At 40.3% G+C, this 17,598-nt stretch overlaps 1 protein-coding gene across 1 annotated transcript; it reads left to right on the top strand.

The window, feature by feature from the left end:
• Positions 1–5,243: 5,243 nt before the first annotated feature.
• lbh (LBH regulator of WNT signaling pathway) lies at positions 5,244–14,966 on the top strand. Its single transcript, XM_026340211.1, has 3 exons — positions 5,244–5,459; positions 10,107–10,209; positions 13,074–14,966. The coding sequence occupies exons 1-3, from the start codon at positions 5,431–5,433 to the stop codon at positions 13,290–13,292; spliced, it is 351 nt and encodes a 116-aa protein (XP_026195996.1). The 5' UTR covers positions 5,244–5,430; the 3' UTR covers positions 13,293–14,966.
• Positions 14,967–17,598: the final 2,632 nt, after the last annotated feature.

Below are 17,598 nucleotides of genomic sequence, written 5' to 3'. Positions count from 1 at the left end.
TGAGCCAATACATAGAAGAGAAACAAGACATAGGTTAAAATAAAATACTTAGTTTGCCTGTGGTGTCAAAGCCATGCAGATGGTTTTGGTTTTATTTGCCCAGATTGTGAGATATCCATCGCTGAGATTTCAATTATTTTGAAAGTTGACAACTCTAAATTTGACTAACAGAGGCCGCCTTGTAATCCAGTATAAACTCTACACAGCTTTTTAGACTTTGGTTTCTAGTAGTAACAAGCAACTGGTTTCAACAGCCGATAGACAAAGTAAGCAAGGAGCTGGTGAAGGAAATAGAACATCTATCATCTAAAGCACCACATATATTTCCTCTCAAAGTCCAGGCAAATAGAAATCAAAGTATCTGTGAGGGTAGATAAACATTTGTCATTTTTGTCATTTTCATTTCTTTCACCTCTGTGTGGCCTAAAATGTTCAGTAGTAGTACAGTACAGTACGTCTCCAGCACTCAGAACAGATGAATAAATATTACTTATGTACTCATGTAAACAGCGGTTCACATAGGAAAAAGTTTGCATGATCTCTGATTCTGTGTTTGGTTTGGTCACTCTCCCATGGATGCTGGGAGGTTGTGTCACACCATCGAACCTCAACTCGAAAACCAGGCGATGACAGGATTATTGTGGGTCCCTGAAGGGTTATGGTCAGTGTGTTAAAACATTATATAGGTCCTGATGGTCTAGAAATGAGTAACAACTCTTTTCACCTGCTCTGCTCGTTACAGTCTCCAGAAACCAACAGACTCCCATGGATGTGTGAGGTCTTTGTCAAGCTCGTCATTTGTCTCTATCGCCATGATAGTAGAATACAGTAAATATTTGAGAGTTATTGCTGGGATTGGATTAATTACATGCAGTCTTGAGTTTCTGCAATGCATCTTTTGTTCCCAGAGAAGTCACACAACATTAACAAGCTGTCAAGCTGTGAACTGACAAGGTTTGTCTCAGTGACTTTGTTGGTTTTCCTAAGATTGTGAGTGAGTGTGAATGAAATAGTGCCTCTGTGTGTTTGTATTTGTGTCTTTGTTGCTCTGTATCACCACTACACACACTTAAAACTGTGAATTTTCGTGGAAGTTGAGGGTGCATCTGTAAAATAGAAAGAGAAGAAGAAAGAGAGACAGTGACACTGGAACAGCATGAGAGTAGGAAAGGAGGGGGGGGGGGGGGGTGACGGAGCTCAACTAAACTAAGCGCTTGTACATAAATTGACATGTGCAATTAGGGAGATGTACACAGTCCCCCTGCTCTGTTTAAGATCTGGAATAGTTTCCTAACAGCTTCAAGATGCCCTGTTTTGGCTTTGGTTTCAAATCTAAATTGGGTTTGACCTTGTTGAATAATGGTGCTGGTGAAGTTCCCTTTGTACTCTTTGGCTAAAGTCCAGCTCTGTGCCATACAAACACAGGACAAGCTTTAGCGACACTGGAAATTGGTGAATGGTGAATGAAATTGTGACATAAAGTTAAATTCCTAACACTGGTTTTTGTAAGGCGGCCATAAACACTTTTGCTTTTGGTTTCCTGTTTGTATAATGGTAGACTGTCACTACACCACTGTTTTCTATTTCTTCTGTCTTGTTCAGTCCAACATTTTTCATTTATTTTTAGCATTTCACCAAGTGAAGAGTGGCACTTTGGACCTGCAGCGTGGGATCCAATGGGTTAAAGACAGCTGCCAACATCTGTAGCTGTGGTTAGCTTTTAATTGTGAGGCCCAGCAAGTGAGCAAGCAACATGGTGGAGAGGGGGCTGGCAGGCCACATATTTCAGACGAATGTTCACAGAACAGCTTTCCGGCCAGCCATGTGGACTCAATGATGGCGTCCAGGGGTGTGCTGTGCTCCTATGAAATATTAAATCTGCTTGGCCCTCTTGTGCAGACAGACCACCTGCAAGCAAACGTGGCGTGCAGCGAGCCCGGAGATCAGATGTCCCTCAGCAGCACACATGCACAAACACACACACACATGTATGGATGAGAAAAACATATAATTGCCAATGTCCCCACACAGGATAAACCTGCACATGCTTACACTAATGGACATAAACACATAAAAAAAAGCTGTGTATATGGAAACACTCAATCTGATCTCTTCAAAAACGTGTTTCCTGCTTGTTCTACAGAACATTTCTGCACATTGCCAAATTATTTTGACTGTAATTTTTTACGCATGATGCTTATCTGATAATTTTCTGTTTAAAACCACGCTTTAATGGAAAAGTATAATTCACCTATGTGGCTCCAGCGAACAGTGAACTCCTTCTTGAAACAATCAGCAAAAGCAGAGAACCACAATGATGATGATGAAGAAGAAGAAGAGACCATTTCCTACTTTCAAGCTTCAAGAAACTTAAGCCCACTTCGAAAAGCTGCCAAAAGGACAACGGGTGCTTGTAGACTGCCGTCCCCTTCAGGGCCTCTTTCATTTACACGTCGTGCAGTCGGTCCTTGGCCTCTCCTCTGATCCCCCGAGGCATCGCTGCCTGCCCAGATGTGCAGCTGTTTCTGTGGAACAGTAATAAAAACAGTTGACCTGCACATCCTCAAAGCGAACAGAGGGGGTCGCCCTCCTCCAGATGTGCTGCTTTCAGGTACAACAGGTTCAGTAGCAGTTTGTTTTGTTAATATATCTGTGTTTTAAAGCAGCAAAAGCAAAATGTCACTGCCTTTAATGATGAATATAATGTAGTGGGTGTTATCAGGGAACTTTTAGGGAAATTTCTCTTCAAATCCTTTAAGAAATTCCTTCTGTGATGTGACTGAATAATGCATCATGTTTATACAGAGAAACAAAGAAGCCTCATTTATACCATATTATACACTACATGCACCATACAGTACTAGTACAGTATAAATGTTTTATTATGATTATATTGACTGAAAGTGAAAAGTTGTGTAAATTAGTCAATAAACAATTAATTTGTAAATGTCATCTTCAACAGTTCATATGTGAACCTGGTACAGTGGCTTCTGCTCATTTCATAGACACTAGTGACATCCTCTGGTCATGTTGTGTCCATGAACCTTTCAAAATAAATGTTGTTCTTCTTCTGTTCATTTCTTGTCAAAGGATGCCAAACTCTGATCCAGCTGCACATTATCTCTCATTATTAGTTTCCAACCTATATGTTAGCAGCAGCTAATTCCAACAGCTGCTAATCATCACACCATGATGGCTCAGTCACATTCAGCGTTGCCATTAACAAACATCTGTGACACATAAAATTATCTTAAATGATATCAATCAATATCAAATGCACTGCATTGAAATCACCATTAAATTTGGTTCAGCTGCAGTTTATTCAGGTTTCAGAATCCTGATCTTCACCAACTAAGATATATATTTAGGGTCTAGTCGAGTGCTGCTGTTACACTGAAACAACACATTCTCTATAGACACAGTTTATTACAGTTTTTTGGTGACTGTCAATTTGCAGTCTGTTTATTACATCTCCTGAAATCAGTTTAGAGAAGTTGGCCATTATAGTGGTCATGTACTGTGAGCTCGTGCTTTTATCTGCTGATATTTGGTTTTATTTTTTACTCAGTTCATGATTGAACAGTTGAGAGAACAGACCAAAGCTAAGCCCCAAAGCTTTCTGAGAGAAATAATAGTCTAAGTCATGACCTCAGTATCTCCAAATATATTCTATGGCCTGGCATCAGAGCCTCCTTTTTATTTAACACTCTTCACTGCTTATTTATTTGGTTTATTAATACATTGTTTATATTACTACAGTACAATGAGAAGCACTGTAGCAGTCTGTGTCACACTAGATAATTGGACAAAGAAACCACAGAGATCCTATTATGAGGTGAGTGTCCTCACTAGAACACCATGCATTTCATACTTTCAGGCTTGAAGCTTTTGGGAATTATTCCATTCCACCGTGAGTCATCTACTTGATGTCTGCTTATTTCACATTTCTTTGTGACTGCATCATTCAGGCAAGAAAACTTTTAAGACGCCATTTGAAAACAATACATATTTGGAAGTTGAGTGTGAATCTGCACTAGAATAGTAAAAAATATATATACTTTGCACAACGTATGATATGATCTTTGATATGATGATATGATTTTTAATCACTGACTCAACAGCTGGCTGCTGTGGGTTAATGGGTTTATGTAAACTCTCTGTGAAGCCTTTTAAAATCAGTTACACAAAGTGCTTCTTTCGTCACTGTTTGCACTCTGCCGGACATGTGTGCCATCTGGTGTCACCCAAGAGATTTAATAAAGGGCACCAAAGTGGCAGATTTGCAGAACCTGTGAGATGCATTATACATTATATTCATGTCACCACATAAGACAACGATGTATCAGTTATATGTATTTTTGTTCTGCTCTTGATAAAGTACCTTGTTCCTAACATTTGTACATACTGTATCTTCATTCATCAGAATGACATGAGGACGCAGTCATCCTGAAGCGATCACAAGGTGGCAGCAGAGGCCTGTTGGCATTTTATCATTTGCCCTTAAAACTGGAGAACCTCCTTGTGCACCTGCTTTCTCTGAGCCAAGTGTACAGCACACTGTGTGCACGGAAAAAGGCAACTGGGCATTTTATGAGATGTGAAGGTCAATGTGAAAGAAGCTTCGCCCACAACATAAAAGTGGTCTAGTTATGGGTGATCACACTCTTTACTTCTAGGGCAACAATTTGAGATTCAGGAAACAGTTTGTTTGCAATATTTAACTGACAGAATGAAGTGTACTCTGTGTGTTTTGTGCATACCATGTTTTATATGATGCATTAAAAGGACAAACACTGCTGCAGGACCATCCATTATTACTGAAACATGCAGACATTGACTTGTCCTTGGAAAAGATTTGTGAATGAGCCCTGGCAGAGGAGCTCTCTCTCTCTCTCTCTCTCTCTCTCTCTTTCTCCTTCTCCTCATTTGGATAAATGTCACGGATTACCTAACAAGCGAATCAGTGTTTTGCCATTCAAGAGGAGGTAAGACTGTCATTTAGTTGCCTTGGAGACTACAAATCAATCGCATCATGCAGTATCTTCTTGTCCATTCCCAATCACTTGCTGCTGTCGTCATCGCGGCTTTGGGTGGAGGGGTGGAGGGGGCTGCAGCCTCCTGCGCTCTGATTGGCTCCTGCTGATGATGAGCTGCCATTGAGGATTTCTGGTCAGTGTAGAGAGTAGGTGTGTCTCTGGCTGCACGAGTGCACGCCTCTTACATAAATACTCAGCTCAAGTGTTGTGGCGATCAGACGCACTAATTTCAAACGCTGCGTTTTGGTCTCTGCGCGTCAGGCTTTGCGCACAGTTACTTTCGGTTTGCCTGCGCGTCCTGTGCTCGGTTGGAGGGGAAACAAAGACAAAGTAGAGAAGTTAGTGGCTGAATTTAGATTCCATAATCAGTACAAGTGGCAGCAGGTGTGAATTCATGTCTGTATTCTCCCCGCGGATATTCTGGTGAGTACTGGCTTCTTTTCCACTTTCACCTGTTCACATGTGTCTGATGCGTTTGTCTTGATTTCCTTGATTTGAAATTCCAAAATCAAATCTGAAATACTGTGCGCTTTGCACCGGACAGGTAAGAACAATGAAGCACGGAGCCTCGCTGCGGGTTAATTTTGCTTGGTGATTTCCCTCAGAATCAGCTACCTATGTTTCTGCACCCCCTCATGTTTCCTTTGAGATTTTCTGTGGGGTGTTGCCCCTGAATTTGGAAATGTCACAGCGCACGGATTGGAAAAAAAAGAGAATTGTAGGTCTTACCTGACTTTCCCCTTAGTTTTTTTTTTTTTTTTTTTTTTAAACCCAAGCTTGACAGGCGTTTCTGCATTTGCCAATTCGGAACAATCTCAAACAACTTAATTTTCAGCCCATTTCTGATATAATATGAAATAAATGCACTTTAATCCCCTTTTTAGAACATGAAGGCACAAACATATTTTACTTACTCCAAAAACATTTCAATAAAGTGAAATACTTGCATCCTATGGCATTTAGTGCTGCAGGTGCAGCTGGAAAAGGATGGATGCACTCTGTGCTCTGTGTATCACTCTGTCCTCTAAGTCCTTGCTGTTGCAGTCACAGGAATAGGAAGCGCAGCTTTGTTTATTTGAACCTGTCTTTAGTCTTATCTGTCTGTAGTTTTCCTGTCTGTACAGAGGAGGATATGAGTTGCTTTGAAACACGCTTTTTCAAGCGCTGTTGAAACCTCAGCAGACTTCTGGGTGTCTCTACCAGGAAGTTCAGCATCGACCTCTTTACTGTAACCACACTTCGCTTTCTTGCTGGTGCTTGTTTACAGTAGGCCTCTTGTTACCTATGGTTGTTCTGAGGAGTCCAAATGCAGAGTTTCGTCTTCGCTGTTACATTAACTCTGTGTCTTTACTGAGAATTTCTGTGAACAGGAAGACATTTTTCTCACCTACCATATACAGTAAATATCAGCAATAAGGTATTTACTCCGACACATATTACTTACCATATGGCACAAGAGTGCTAACGGATCCATGACACAACCAACAGGTACTGTATCTGTATACAGTATTAATTCCAGCTCACTCTTGGGAGTCTTACTCACTCCTCCCTCCACCTACATACCTGCAGAGCTGTGTGACTCGGCTGATGGAAAGCTCACTGCTTGTAAGAAACGGCAGCAGCTTTTGCTCTGTTGCCACACAGGCTGAGATTTATGACAGTATTAGTTAGAACTCTGAAGTGACACAGGGAAACGATGAGACCGTGCGACACCACTTGGTGCTCCTTTTAGCACCACTACATGACAAGTAGAGCAAGGAGCTGGAATGGCCTTTTGACGTTTGGAGACGTTCAGGTGAAACCCTTTTTAAATCTTAGGCAAGGTCTTAAGATTCCCTTTGGGTATCTTTTTAAACAAATGGTTTTGACAATCATAAATGAAGGTATTTACAGACTGTGCCCAAGTGTCTCCATTAATCTGTGACTGCTGCCTACAAAGCATAAGACAGAGCCTGCAGCATAATGGTAGAGGTACCAGGAATATGGTCACAACATATAATGAGATGCATTTGTTTTACAAAGCAAATGCGAGGCTGCAAAAGATGGCATGTCTACCCCTCCCCTGTGTGCCTGGTGCCTGGTCACTGGGTCAGTGGATTTGTCTATTTTTCCATGTCTGAGAAAACGAAAACCTCTGTTCTGTTGTCATGGTAGCACAACTTCCAAATAGCCCTCAGATGCATCACTAATTAATTTAGTTAACATCTTTTAAGCAAGTTATATTGTGAAAATTGTCCGAGCCCAGAATGACTTTCACATTTCTTTCACACACTTTCAAGTTGCTGTCAAATATTCATGATTGACTGTTCAGTGTTCTGTCAATTACCTTACCAAATAATTGTTCAATTATCAGGTCATCATTCTGACATATTTTGGACACGTTGTACTTGCTGTCCCTCTGTGGCATAAAGAAGTCATTAGGTTGACTGGGTCAAGAGGTAATGAGGTTTATTGCCATCTGCCACACCCACCTCATACATTAATCAGTGAAGACCATATTCCCTATGATGGCTGTCTCCTCACTTACCTTACAAAACTGAGCCGTCTCTCCTGTTTTGTGTTGTGCAGTTCAGACCTCTCACAATCAGACATGACTCCAAATGTGCACCTTTTGCCATTGACTTCAGTCAACTAGCTGTGGTCTGGGCAGGTTGTACTGTCATATTGACAGATTAATTACTTATACAACACTTAACATGTCCTCAAGGAGTCTCAAATTGCAGCCCCACTTGACACTTGAATCAGTAAAAGATGTGACTGTTGTCTGTGTTTTTGTCTCCTCCCAAGCTGACTTGTTACTCGTGCACCCCCACTTCCTCCTCATTGTGCCCCTTTATATTTTATTAGGTCGATGTTCTGTTATTCTTAGCCCAGCAGGATGTTTATAAGATCCTAGAACAGAAATATGACTGGCAAGGACTGAGTGTTTATCTTTCTTTCCCTTCCCTCCCTCTCTTCCTCTGCTCAGGTCTTCACTGTCACTGTTCATCCCCTTGTCCCCTCCCCTGCTGTTTTTGCATGCCTGCCTCACCCTCCTGCACTCCACTCAAGGATGAAATAAGTTAAAGAGCAGCTGACATTATTTTTTTCCATGTTAGACCTTGCATATCCTTTAAGCCTCCTTTGTTTTATTTTTGGATATCCGGTCATTGTTTTGGCCAACTATGCCGTGTCTTCTGCCTGTAGTAGAAGTTACAGTAATTCAGTCAGAAGCTTTTCAGTTGTCTTTTCCTCTTCTTTTCTTTTTTTTACATCATACGGTGATGTCGGTGTTTTGACATCACAATGAGTGTGCGTTAATGTAGGGGTGGAAAAACTGATAAGTTGTCGTGACTTCAAGGGTTAATGATCCCCTGGTAGTGAGTGATTCATGTTCATTTAATTATTCTCCACCTAAGCATGAATCACAGTAAAGCTCTTGCTCCACATTAAAAAGATTTAAAAAGAAAGATGTCCAAACATCAGACACTTCTCTGGCAATGAAAGGCTGCAGGTAGAGGCCTGAAGATCCTTGGGGTTTAATCATTACAGTATGGAAGGGAATGATCTGTACCCTAGTCCACACAAGTGACATTAATTTCACATTATGCTAAAACATACTGTAACCATGTAATAATAGTACTAATAATAGTAACAGTCCTGATGTTGACGAACTGTCAGAAACGCAACAGTATCTGTCTGTGAACATTGGCTACCATTAGCCACCATAATCTGCAGCAAGATCAAGTAGCTTGAGGCAGTACAGCAAAGTCCTATAAACCACTGCATTGAGCAAGACTGTATCTTATTGGTTATGAATTAGGTGTGTGGTTTTTCGTTTTATTTCAAAACATGTAGTTCCACTTTAAGACTAAATAAATGACTAATTCATGAAGGTTCTTATAAGTTTGCCAGAACTTCAACTTGACATGTGATGTTATGAATAAGTATCCATAATAAACCAATGTTTAGTTTACTACAAGATTTATGCTCCACTAAACATAAATGAACAGATGTCTTCATTAAAAAGTGTTATCAGTGAACATAGTTTTGTAATAAATGTCAACAGTAAGACAGGAGCTGCACTCAGCATTAAGAATTTGTGTTTATGTTGTCATGGTGGATGAATAGGTGTATTGAAGGTGTAAAAACAATTTTCAAATGAACTTCTGTCAAGTCCAACTTGGCGCTAAGACAATGTTTTAGTTTTTTCAGATATCCAATGAACTTTGAAACAAAAGTAATCAAGATGCAGAGAATTAAAGCCCTCGCCCCACATTTCACCCCTGAAATAAGGCTACTGATTCCGATAAAGTGAAAATGTGTGAGTGAGATTATTGCGTTTTATTTTCTTTGTGCTACAAAGTGACCACACAAACCACAAGCCTCTAGCCACTGACCACAAAGCACCAGACTTTAAATGGGTAGCGTGAGAAGGCTGTTCAACATCTTGTCCCAACACAGCATCTACAGTATGTCAGTCCAGAGACCTGCTTTAAGTCATTTTTTTTTCTTAACTTCTCTACAACATAGCTGGATAGTGAATGCAGTGAACATGGACAAACAAACCTCAAACTTTACTTTAATCTAAAATGGAAAGTTTGGCCAAGCTTTAGAACAAAGTGCATCGAGTTCCACCCCTGTCAAATACCACAGCACGCCCCCAGCACACTCTCACAATGACTGATCCCTGGCTGCTCGTGCAAGAGCACATCATCCTGTATTTAGAAACGGCCACCTTATGCAAGCGTCATCATGAGCTGTGCAGCTTTGCAGTGCGTTAGCACAGTGTGTGTGTATTGAGTGTTTGTGCTCGATGTGTTGTGGTCAAGATGTGCAGAGTAAAAATAAAGGGGTTGAACATGTGCAGGGAGGTAAAACAACCATTACTTTGACTGGGTGGTTTAGTAATAAACAAATGTTGGATATGCTTTTAATAATCCACTTGTAAATCAGCATATTCACTTTTGTGTGTGTATGCTAAAATGTTTTGTATATTGTTCCTAGATTATTCTACAATTTTTGATTTCTCTCATCTAAATGGTGATCATTATATATTAATCATGCCGCTTTCTTCTTTTAACCCTGCAGCCCAGTGTTTGTGCCCAGCCGAGATATGACTGAGGTGATGATCAACAGCACCCCCATGGAGGACATGAGGCTGAGCCCCAGCAAGGACAGACTCTCCTTCCAGGTAGGACACACCCATACATGCATGACAGTGACACAGCAATTTGTGATTTAGGAATGGCAACTGTGTTTGGTTGGTACATCACTTTAGTTAAAGGTGTAATCCTTTTTAAGTAGTTTGACTATGATTGCAATTATAACAATTATGAATTTATTTATTTAATTATAATTATTAATCATTTTAGTGTAATGGCCTAATGGTTACTTGGTGTTCAGAAAATGCATTTCGAATTTCCCCTTATTTTTCACTCTGTAATATATGTAAGAAGAAATACATGATTGTGGGTTGGTTATTTTAAACATACAGGGGAAATTGTAATTTACTGTGGCCTGTTGCAAGAAACCCTGCAGATTCAGATGACCAACGATCATCACAAGGTCTTAATGCCTTCAGCTTTTCTTTTTTCCTGTCAATGCAACACGGCCGCTTGGGAAACAAAACTACTTAAACACACAGTTGGTGGCAAATTTTAGTACATATTTGTAACTAGACTAACTTGAAAAAATTTAACTTTAACTCAATTTAATCATCTTCTACCATGAAGTAGTTTAAGTCAAGGGTCAGGGTTATTAGTGGTGATAGAAAATTATTCTTAAGCAGGTCTGCTATTTGTAATTTCCTGTTGGAAGATGGATCATTAATTAATGGAATTTAATTATTAGTATGGAAGATTTATATTCTATGCCTTTGAACCCGCTCATGCCATGCTCTATGAAGACCTTTACTCTGAGCGGATACAGACTGACCTAGGAAAAGGACTGGCTTCCTCTTTGTGAGTTCGCACCCCAGCTGTGAGTCTGTCTGAGACGAGCACATGACATGGGGGAAACGGGAGAAAAGGAGGGTGCCAATTTGCCACTTCTCCACTCTTTCCTTTCCCACTCTGTATTTCTTCACCTTGGCTATTCGCCCAGGGTCCCTGCCACTCCTTTAGAGAGGCTCTGTATTAAGCAGTGATGTTAACACCAGTCACTTCCTTCATTATGGTTGTCAGGGGGCCTTGGACAAAAGTTGTGACCATTAAATTCCAGCTGCCCCTATTAAAGGATCTGAATGAATGTGACCTAATAGTGGAGAAGGATGTGTAAATAGTCGTATAATGCACAACCCACCCCACCCCCAACCCTACTGCACACCCTTAGATCCTAAAATAACGAGCATTACGCCTGGTTGATGTATCGTCACTTCCTGCTACTGGAAGTGAAACAAGTTATGACATGTGTTAGCTAGTGGTCCAAAGGCAAGGTCACTGACTGCTTAACTGTCCTTGGTGCTGACGCACAGTGCAGATTGGCAATGAAGGCTAGGAAATGCAGATACACTCGGACATGAACACAGACATACTCACACACACACATAACTGCACATATGTAATCAGACCTCTTGACACGGTTCTATATGCAGCTGTTTTTGGAAAAAGTAAAAACCAGTGATGGACGTACACATGTTTTCATAACTTGACAAATTCTCACATTCACTAAGCATATTTATAGCTTTGTATTTTTCCTGCCTTTTAATCTGTCTCCTATGGAATTTGTGAGGACTTGAACACAGCTGGATCTCCTCTTTCTCCTCTTGTTTCAGTCTCGTTCCTGCCTCATCTAATGCTTTCTTTCCACTCGGCTGTTTGCCCAGATAGCGACATTACCCCCCCCCCCCCCCCCCCCCCCCACATCCACCCACCCTCACTCCAATGTCTTGGAGTGAAATATGCAGGTCTAAAAATATTCATGCACTTTATCCAAACAACAGCAAAAAATGCTGTTCTTGGACCAGGAGTGGCAGCCTTATCCCTCAGGGCCATTTCTCCAGTTCCTGAGAATAGAGAAAGTTAGAGGTTTATGTCCAATCGTGCCAGGACAGGGAATGCATGTAATCTCTCTTGTCAGAATGTCTCCCATGCCCTTCAGTTTAGATCCAAACATTTGCAAGTGGCACGCTACATTTATAAGCAGCCATATCAGTCTGGATTAGCAGATATATCGGCAGATTCCATGTTCTTCCTCAAATAATTTTCTTACTGTCTCCACAGAACTAGCATTCAACACTTAAGTGCTGACCGTTACTCTATAGCAATGGATGTTCTTTTTTTAATACATAAATCATGTACCAGTAAACCTTTCGCCTACTGTTTTTAACTCGCTGTTTATTTGAAATGCTACGATTATGCTCTTGTATAATCTGAACAGTAGGCACTGGATGAGTTCATAAGCAGCTACAAGCTGCTTGGCACAATGCCTTCCAAAGCATTTTGATTAAGCATTCACTGTACGTCTTGCTTGACATGCCTCACTTACGCAGTCACTGTAACTCTTCTGCATTTTAGTTGGATGTGGGCAGTTTGTTAGGTACACCTAGCTGAAACTAATGCAGTCTCCTCCCCCCCAACTGCTGTGGAGGTGATGATTCATCCTGTTGTTTTGGAGATTGTGGTTTATGCTGCTGCTGAACTTTACTCCAATATATGGAGAGCTGTTCCGTAGCTTAGCCTCAGAAACTGAACTGTAGGACATATTGTACACCTCCTAGTATTTGACTGCATTAGATTTATCTAGCTGTTCCTAATAAATAAAAAATGTGTTTGCTAAGCTATGTTGGCTCTTAAAGGAATGTGAGATGGGCAGGAGGTATGCCGTTGGGATTTTAAGCTACCACGTCTCATCACAGACGTTTAGTCTTCACATCACTTCTTTCACAGTTGTTTAGCCTCATAGTGGTGTCTGCAATATTTCTACAAAGCTCAAGAATAAGTTGGACGGCTGACTTTCCAGCTTGCAGCAGCCTGCTCTGCATTTTGGAGACAATTTATTTAACTTTATACTAATGACATATTAATGACCATCAGTCACCTTGTCTTTTCTCTTTAGATATTCCCCGACCCCTCAGACTTTGACCGTTGCTGTAAGCTGAAAGATCGGCTGCCATCCATCGTGGTTGAGCCGACAGAGGGAGAAGTCGAGAGCGGGGAGCTTCGCTGGCCTCCAGAGGAGTTCCTTGTCAGTGAAGAGGAGGAGGAGGAAGAGGATGAGGAGCAAAGTAATGGCAGCACTCAAAATGGACAGCCAACGCAGAATTCTCAGCACTAGTGGCTGTATTGCAACACCCCTATTCTTGTTCTGTTTCTTTCTGATCAACTCTCCGTTTCACATGCTGGTTTACACATCGCCTCAGTACTCAACTTAACTGGCTGACATACATTTGGTGTCTTGTGATGCCATCATCACTCCCACAAGGGAAGCAATATGCACACACTCGCGTGCACACATTTTGTCATACAATAATATATCCTTCTGGACTGCAAACCCACCCAGATGGACTCAAACACCTTTAACTTGCACCTTCTTCCTACCATGACTATCACAGTGCGTCTCGGCCCAGAATGGATGTCTCTTTGGACAGCAGCAGTTCACTGCTCAGTGGACAACCTTTACTCTGCAAGGGGCTATGACTGCTCTGTACTCTACACCAAAATGGCTGGCGTTATGACCCCAGAGACTTCATACTCAATACAGAATTATTGTGGTACCTGTGGGGAGTATTGTCTACAGTACACCGTCTGTTCTCGTTAATGTTGTGGTTTCAACTACTGTCCATAGATTTGTTTCTGGGAAGTGAATATTGTCAAAGTGGGTGTTTTGTGTAAAATGTTACAGGGACTTTTCCCCTCATACAAGATTTGTCTAATATTTTTGTGACCTTCATGTCAGGCATTTACAATATATAAAAAAAAAATAATAATAAGCATCTTGAAATCATTATGGAGAAGTGAGCAGAAAGTAAAGGGACAGAAAAAAACAAGCATGCCACAAGTACTTGTGAGATAAATTAATTGTATAAAGGCTTGTTATGCAGTGAAGTCTGTAATGCTGAGAACCTTTGTGATCCTGTGATCAATAGAACCTAAATGACAAAAAATATTATCACATCACAAGCAGATGTGACACAAGCAGGTTGCTTAAAAGGGGGAAAGCTGAGTAAGGATGGAATAATTGTAATTTTTTTTGATAAATCAATGTACAGACCTGATGAAGGATATGTAAATAGTTGTTCTAAATGAGCCAACCCCTGAGGCCTTGTAGTGGTCTGATCTTGTTTGTATTTTGGTTCTTAGAAGGGATAAAGACTGAGAATCACTGAGCTGTACACACCTGAACTGAAAGCTGACGCTATCTGAGTCTTCCTGTTATTTTTGAAAACAGCCATATGCTTGACACCCTGAAGTTAAGTTCTTGAGAAATTCTCACTGTAGGACAGCTTGCGAAAGATGATGCATTAGTTATGAAGCAGTATTGAACACTTTCCTCATAATAAAAGGAGTCCTGATGTTTGCCCAAAGCCATTTATAGGACATATATTTTTCCTTTATTGATAGTAATGTCTAACATTTCACTTGCCTATATTGCAGATTCAAAAGTTGGTGTTTTGTTTTTTTATGAATATCTTTAAATCTTCACTTGCAGTTTGTGGGACACATCTTGTCAGCTTGTGGTACAGAATCCACTTGATGTTCCCATTCTCAAATACTGTTGTACAAGCATGACTGATATACTGTACATCTCTGTTCTTTCTGTAATTTTTCATTTGAGTGGCATTAGGGCTGTGTACAGAACATCACTCTTTCTCCTGTTTACAGGTCCCACATTGTTTTTGTAAAGCTCAGGGAGATTAGCCGCCATCTTTCTCTTTTTTTTTTGTATTTAGACCACTTTTCTCTGTGACAATTACAGAGGCTGTAAATAAACATTTGAATTTGTTAACCAGCTGTGTGACTCTGCTGTGACAATAATTGACTATGAATACTTACTGCAAACTGAAGTAGTTTTTTGTGGGGGGTACTCCTCCAGTGCCTTTAAACTATTGTTTTCAAGAGACTTCTGTGTACACTTTCATTTTCCTTTATATGACCCCACCCCCACTCTTCTCCCCACTCATTTCACCTGCAGTGGTTAGAGAAAAACAGTATTACTTCCTGTTCAGCATCTCTTGCATACAGAATCTCTCTCTACGAATACAGATGCACGTATCAAATACGTGTATGTATATATAGAAGCGAGAACAGGCCACATGCTACTTCCTGTCTTCAACTTGCACAGAAGCACAATCTAACTCTTATTTACAACAAGGTCTTGTACCTGAGCACTGAATAGCTTAAACATTTCCCCTTTAAAGTAGAATATCCTAAAACACTGCATGTTTAAAATATTAAATGATGTCACGAGAACATTGGTTTGACCTACCAATCAAATGAGGATTAAGGACAATACAGAGTATAAAAGCCTGTAGAAACAACTCCTCACGCACTACCCATAAACACTGACCATAATGATACCAGTCTAATAAAATGTGGTTGAGTGGAAAAGCTTTAATGGGAACTTGGGTATTTTACAGGAATAAACGGAAAGCTTTCTGATCATTGTTACAATGGAAACATCCCAGGTGATTTGCCACAGTGTATGACCCACTAGGCCAAGTTTGATTGCCTAGTACTGGGAATAGTTCATAAGAATTGCTGCGGTAGGGCCTTTGGGGGCTAAGGCCCCGATAGTTTTGCAAGGGTGGCCCCCTCAGTGCCTTATGGTCAGTTCCTGGAAGGATAACAATGAACTGACATTCTATCATGCTTCCTTCTTCCTGGAAAAAATGGAACATAAAGTGTTATTAATACCCCCCAGCTGATAATGGTGGTCAACAGCAGAGTGTGTGTCTGACTCAGGGAGCTGATGGCTAGTTCTGAATAGACTTGAAAATGAATGTCCTCTATCCCTTTTTAAATGACTGTTCCTTGATCTCAGTGGAAAATGTCATGACATCATGGAAATAAGAAATGATTAGTTAGGAAGGGATACTTAAAGTCTGTAGAGAGACTTACTGAACTTGCATCTAGCTACGCAATCATGTGACATCAGCCATGAACCTCTGAACTCTACATCATCTTTTATATAGACTATTGCTTGAGAAAGCAATATACTTCAGTTTCAATAAAGGAGAATCCTGCATTTTGGGTGGTAAAAGTGCCCTGAAGCATCTTTCCAAAGCCATTTGATAGTCTGACCAGCAGGACCCCTTCTGTTAATACCGGTAATAATAAAAAGTTGCTTATCTTTGAAGCTAAAGACAATGTGGCAGTAACCTGTAATTAAAATATGGTTTGCTCGTTTAAATAGGAATGAAGCATTAAAAGTGAGATTGGGAATTATAATACCCATAAAACTTGTTTTACTGTTTAATACTGTATTTACATCATGAGCAGTTCAATGTTTAACTGCAGGATTTTTCAGTTTCAACACACAGGAAGATTTCACTTTAAAGGCCCTCTCAATAATAGTCTTTTCAAAGTATCATTGGGCCCTACAGGAATATAAACACTGCCCGTCCAAAAAAACAGTCACCACCTGGATATAACTAAACAAATAGGTAAGAGCCTCCCAATGGATATTTACTGCATGGATGAATATTATACAGCTGGCAACACGTTTATCTCCAACTGATGCAGTGAGTAGCCTCTCATTTACTAAACTACCATGTCTGAAGACACATCCTGTGGTCGTGGAAAAGGTGTTAACCTGTTTCAGAAGGGTCAAATTATTGGCATGAATCAACCAAAACATCTACAGAGATTGATAAAACTACTAAAACTGGTTTAAGAACTGTCCAATGGAGGAAGGTCATGTGGTCTGATGAGTCCAGATTTACCCTGTTCCAGAGTGATTGGTGCATCAGGGTAAGAAGATGTTTTTTGCTTTGATGTTTTTCTCCTTGACCTAGATTTTGTTTGCTTGCCTTGTTCCTCACTTGTAAGTCGCTTTGGATAAAAGCATCTGCCAAATGACTAAATGTAAATGTAAGTTCATCCTCATTTTAACACATGGATCGGCCACTACAGACTCCAGACCTTAACCCCATTGAGAATCTTTGGGATGTCCTGGAAAGGAGAAGGCCCACCGGTCCGACTCTCCCATCAATACAAGATCTTGGTGAAAAATTAATGCAACTCTGGACTTTGAATAAATGTTGTTGTTGTGACATTGCAGAAGCTTATCAAAATTATGCCATGGTGCACATGTGCTGTAATCATAGCTAAAGGTGGTCCAACAAAATATTAGAGTGTAAAGTAGACTTTTGTTTGGATGTGCAGTGTATTTTTCTGACAAGAAAAGTTGTTTCAATACTTGTTTTTTTCTACTTCGCTAACTAGATTAATGTGGATGCAAACATTCAGTTTCACATGAACTAACACAGATGTGAAAGTATTATCAATATTCTCATCTAACTCTTAGTAATAACTAATTTTCTTATTTTTCATCATTTGAAGTTTGTCTGTTTCTTATTCAGTCATGATTTATGTTTTTTAATCATTTTATAATATATTTTTTGTATTTATTGTAGTAACCA

This window comes from Anabas testudineus, chromosome 22 (genome assembly GCF_900324465.2).
Source record: "Anabas testudineus chromosome 22, fAnaTes1.2, whole genome shotgun sequence".
Taxonomy (NCBI): Eukaryota; Metazoa; Chordata; class Actinopteri; order Anabantiformes; family Anabantidae; genus Anabas; species Anabas testudineus.
The sequence above is the reverse complement of the archived record's forward strand: the minus strand, read 5'-3'. Positions and strand labels throughout refer to the sequence as shown.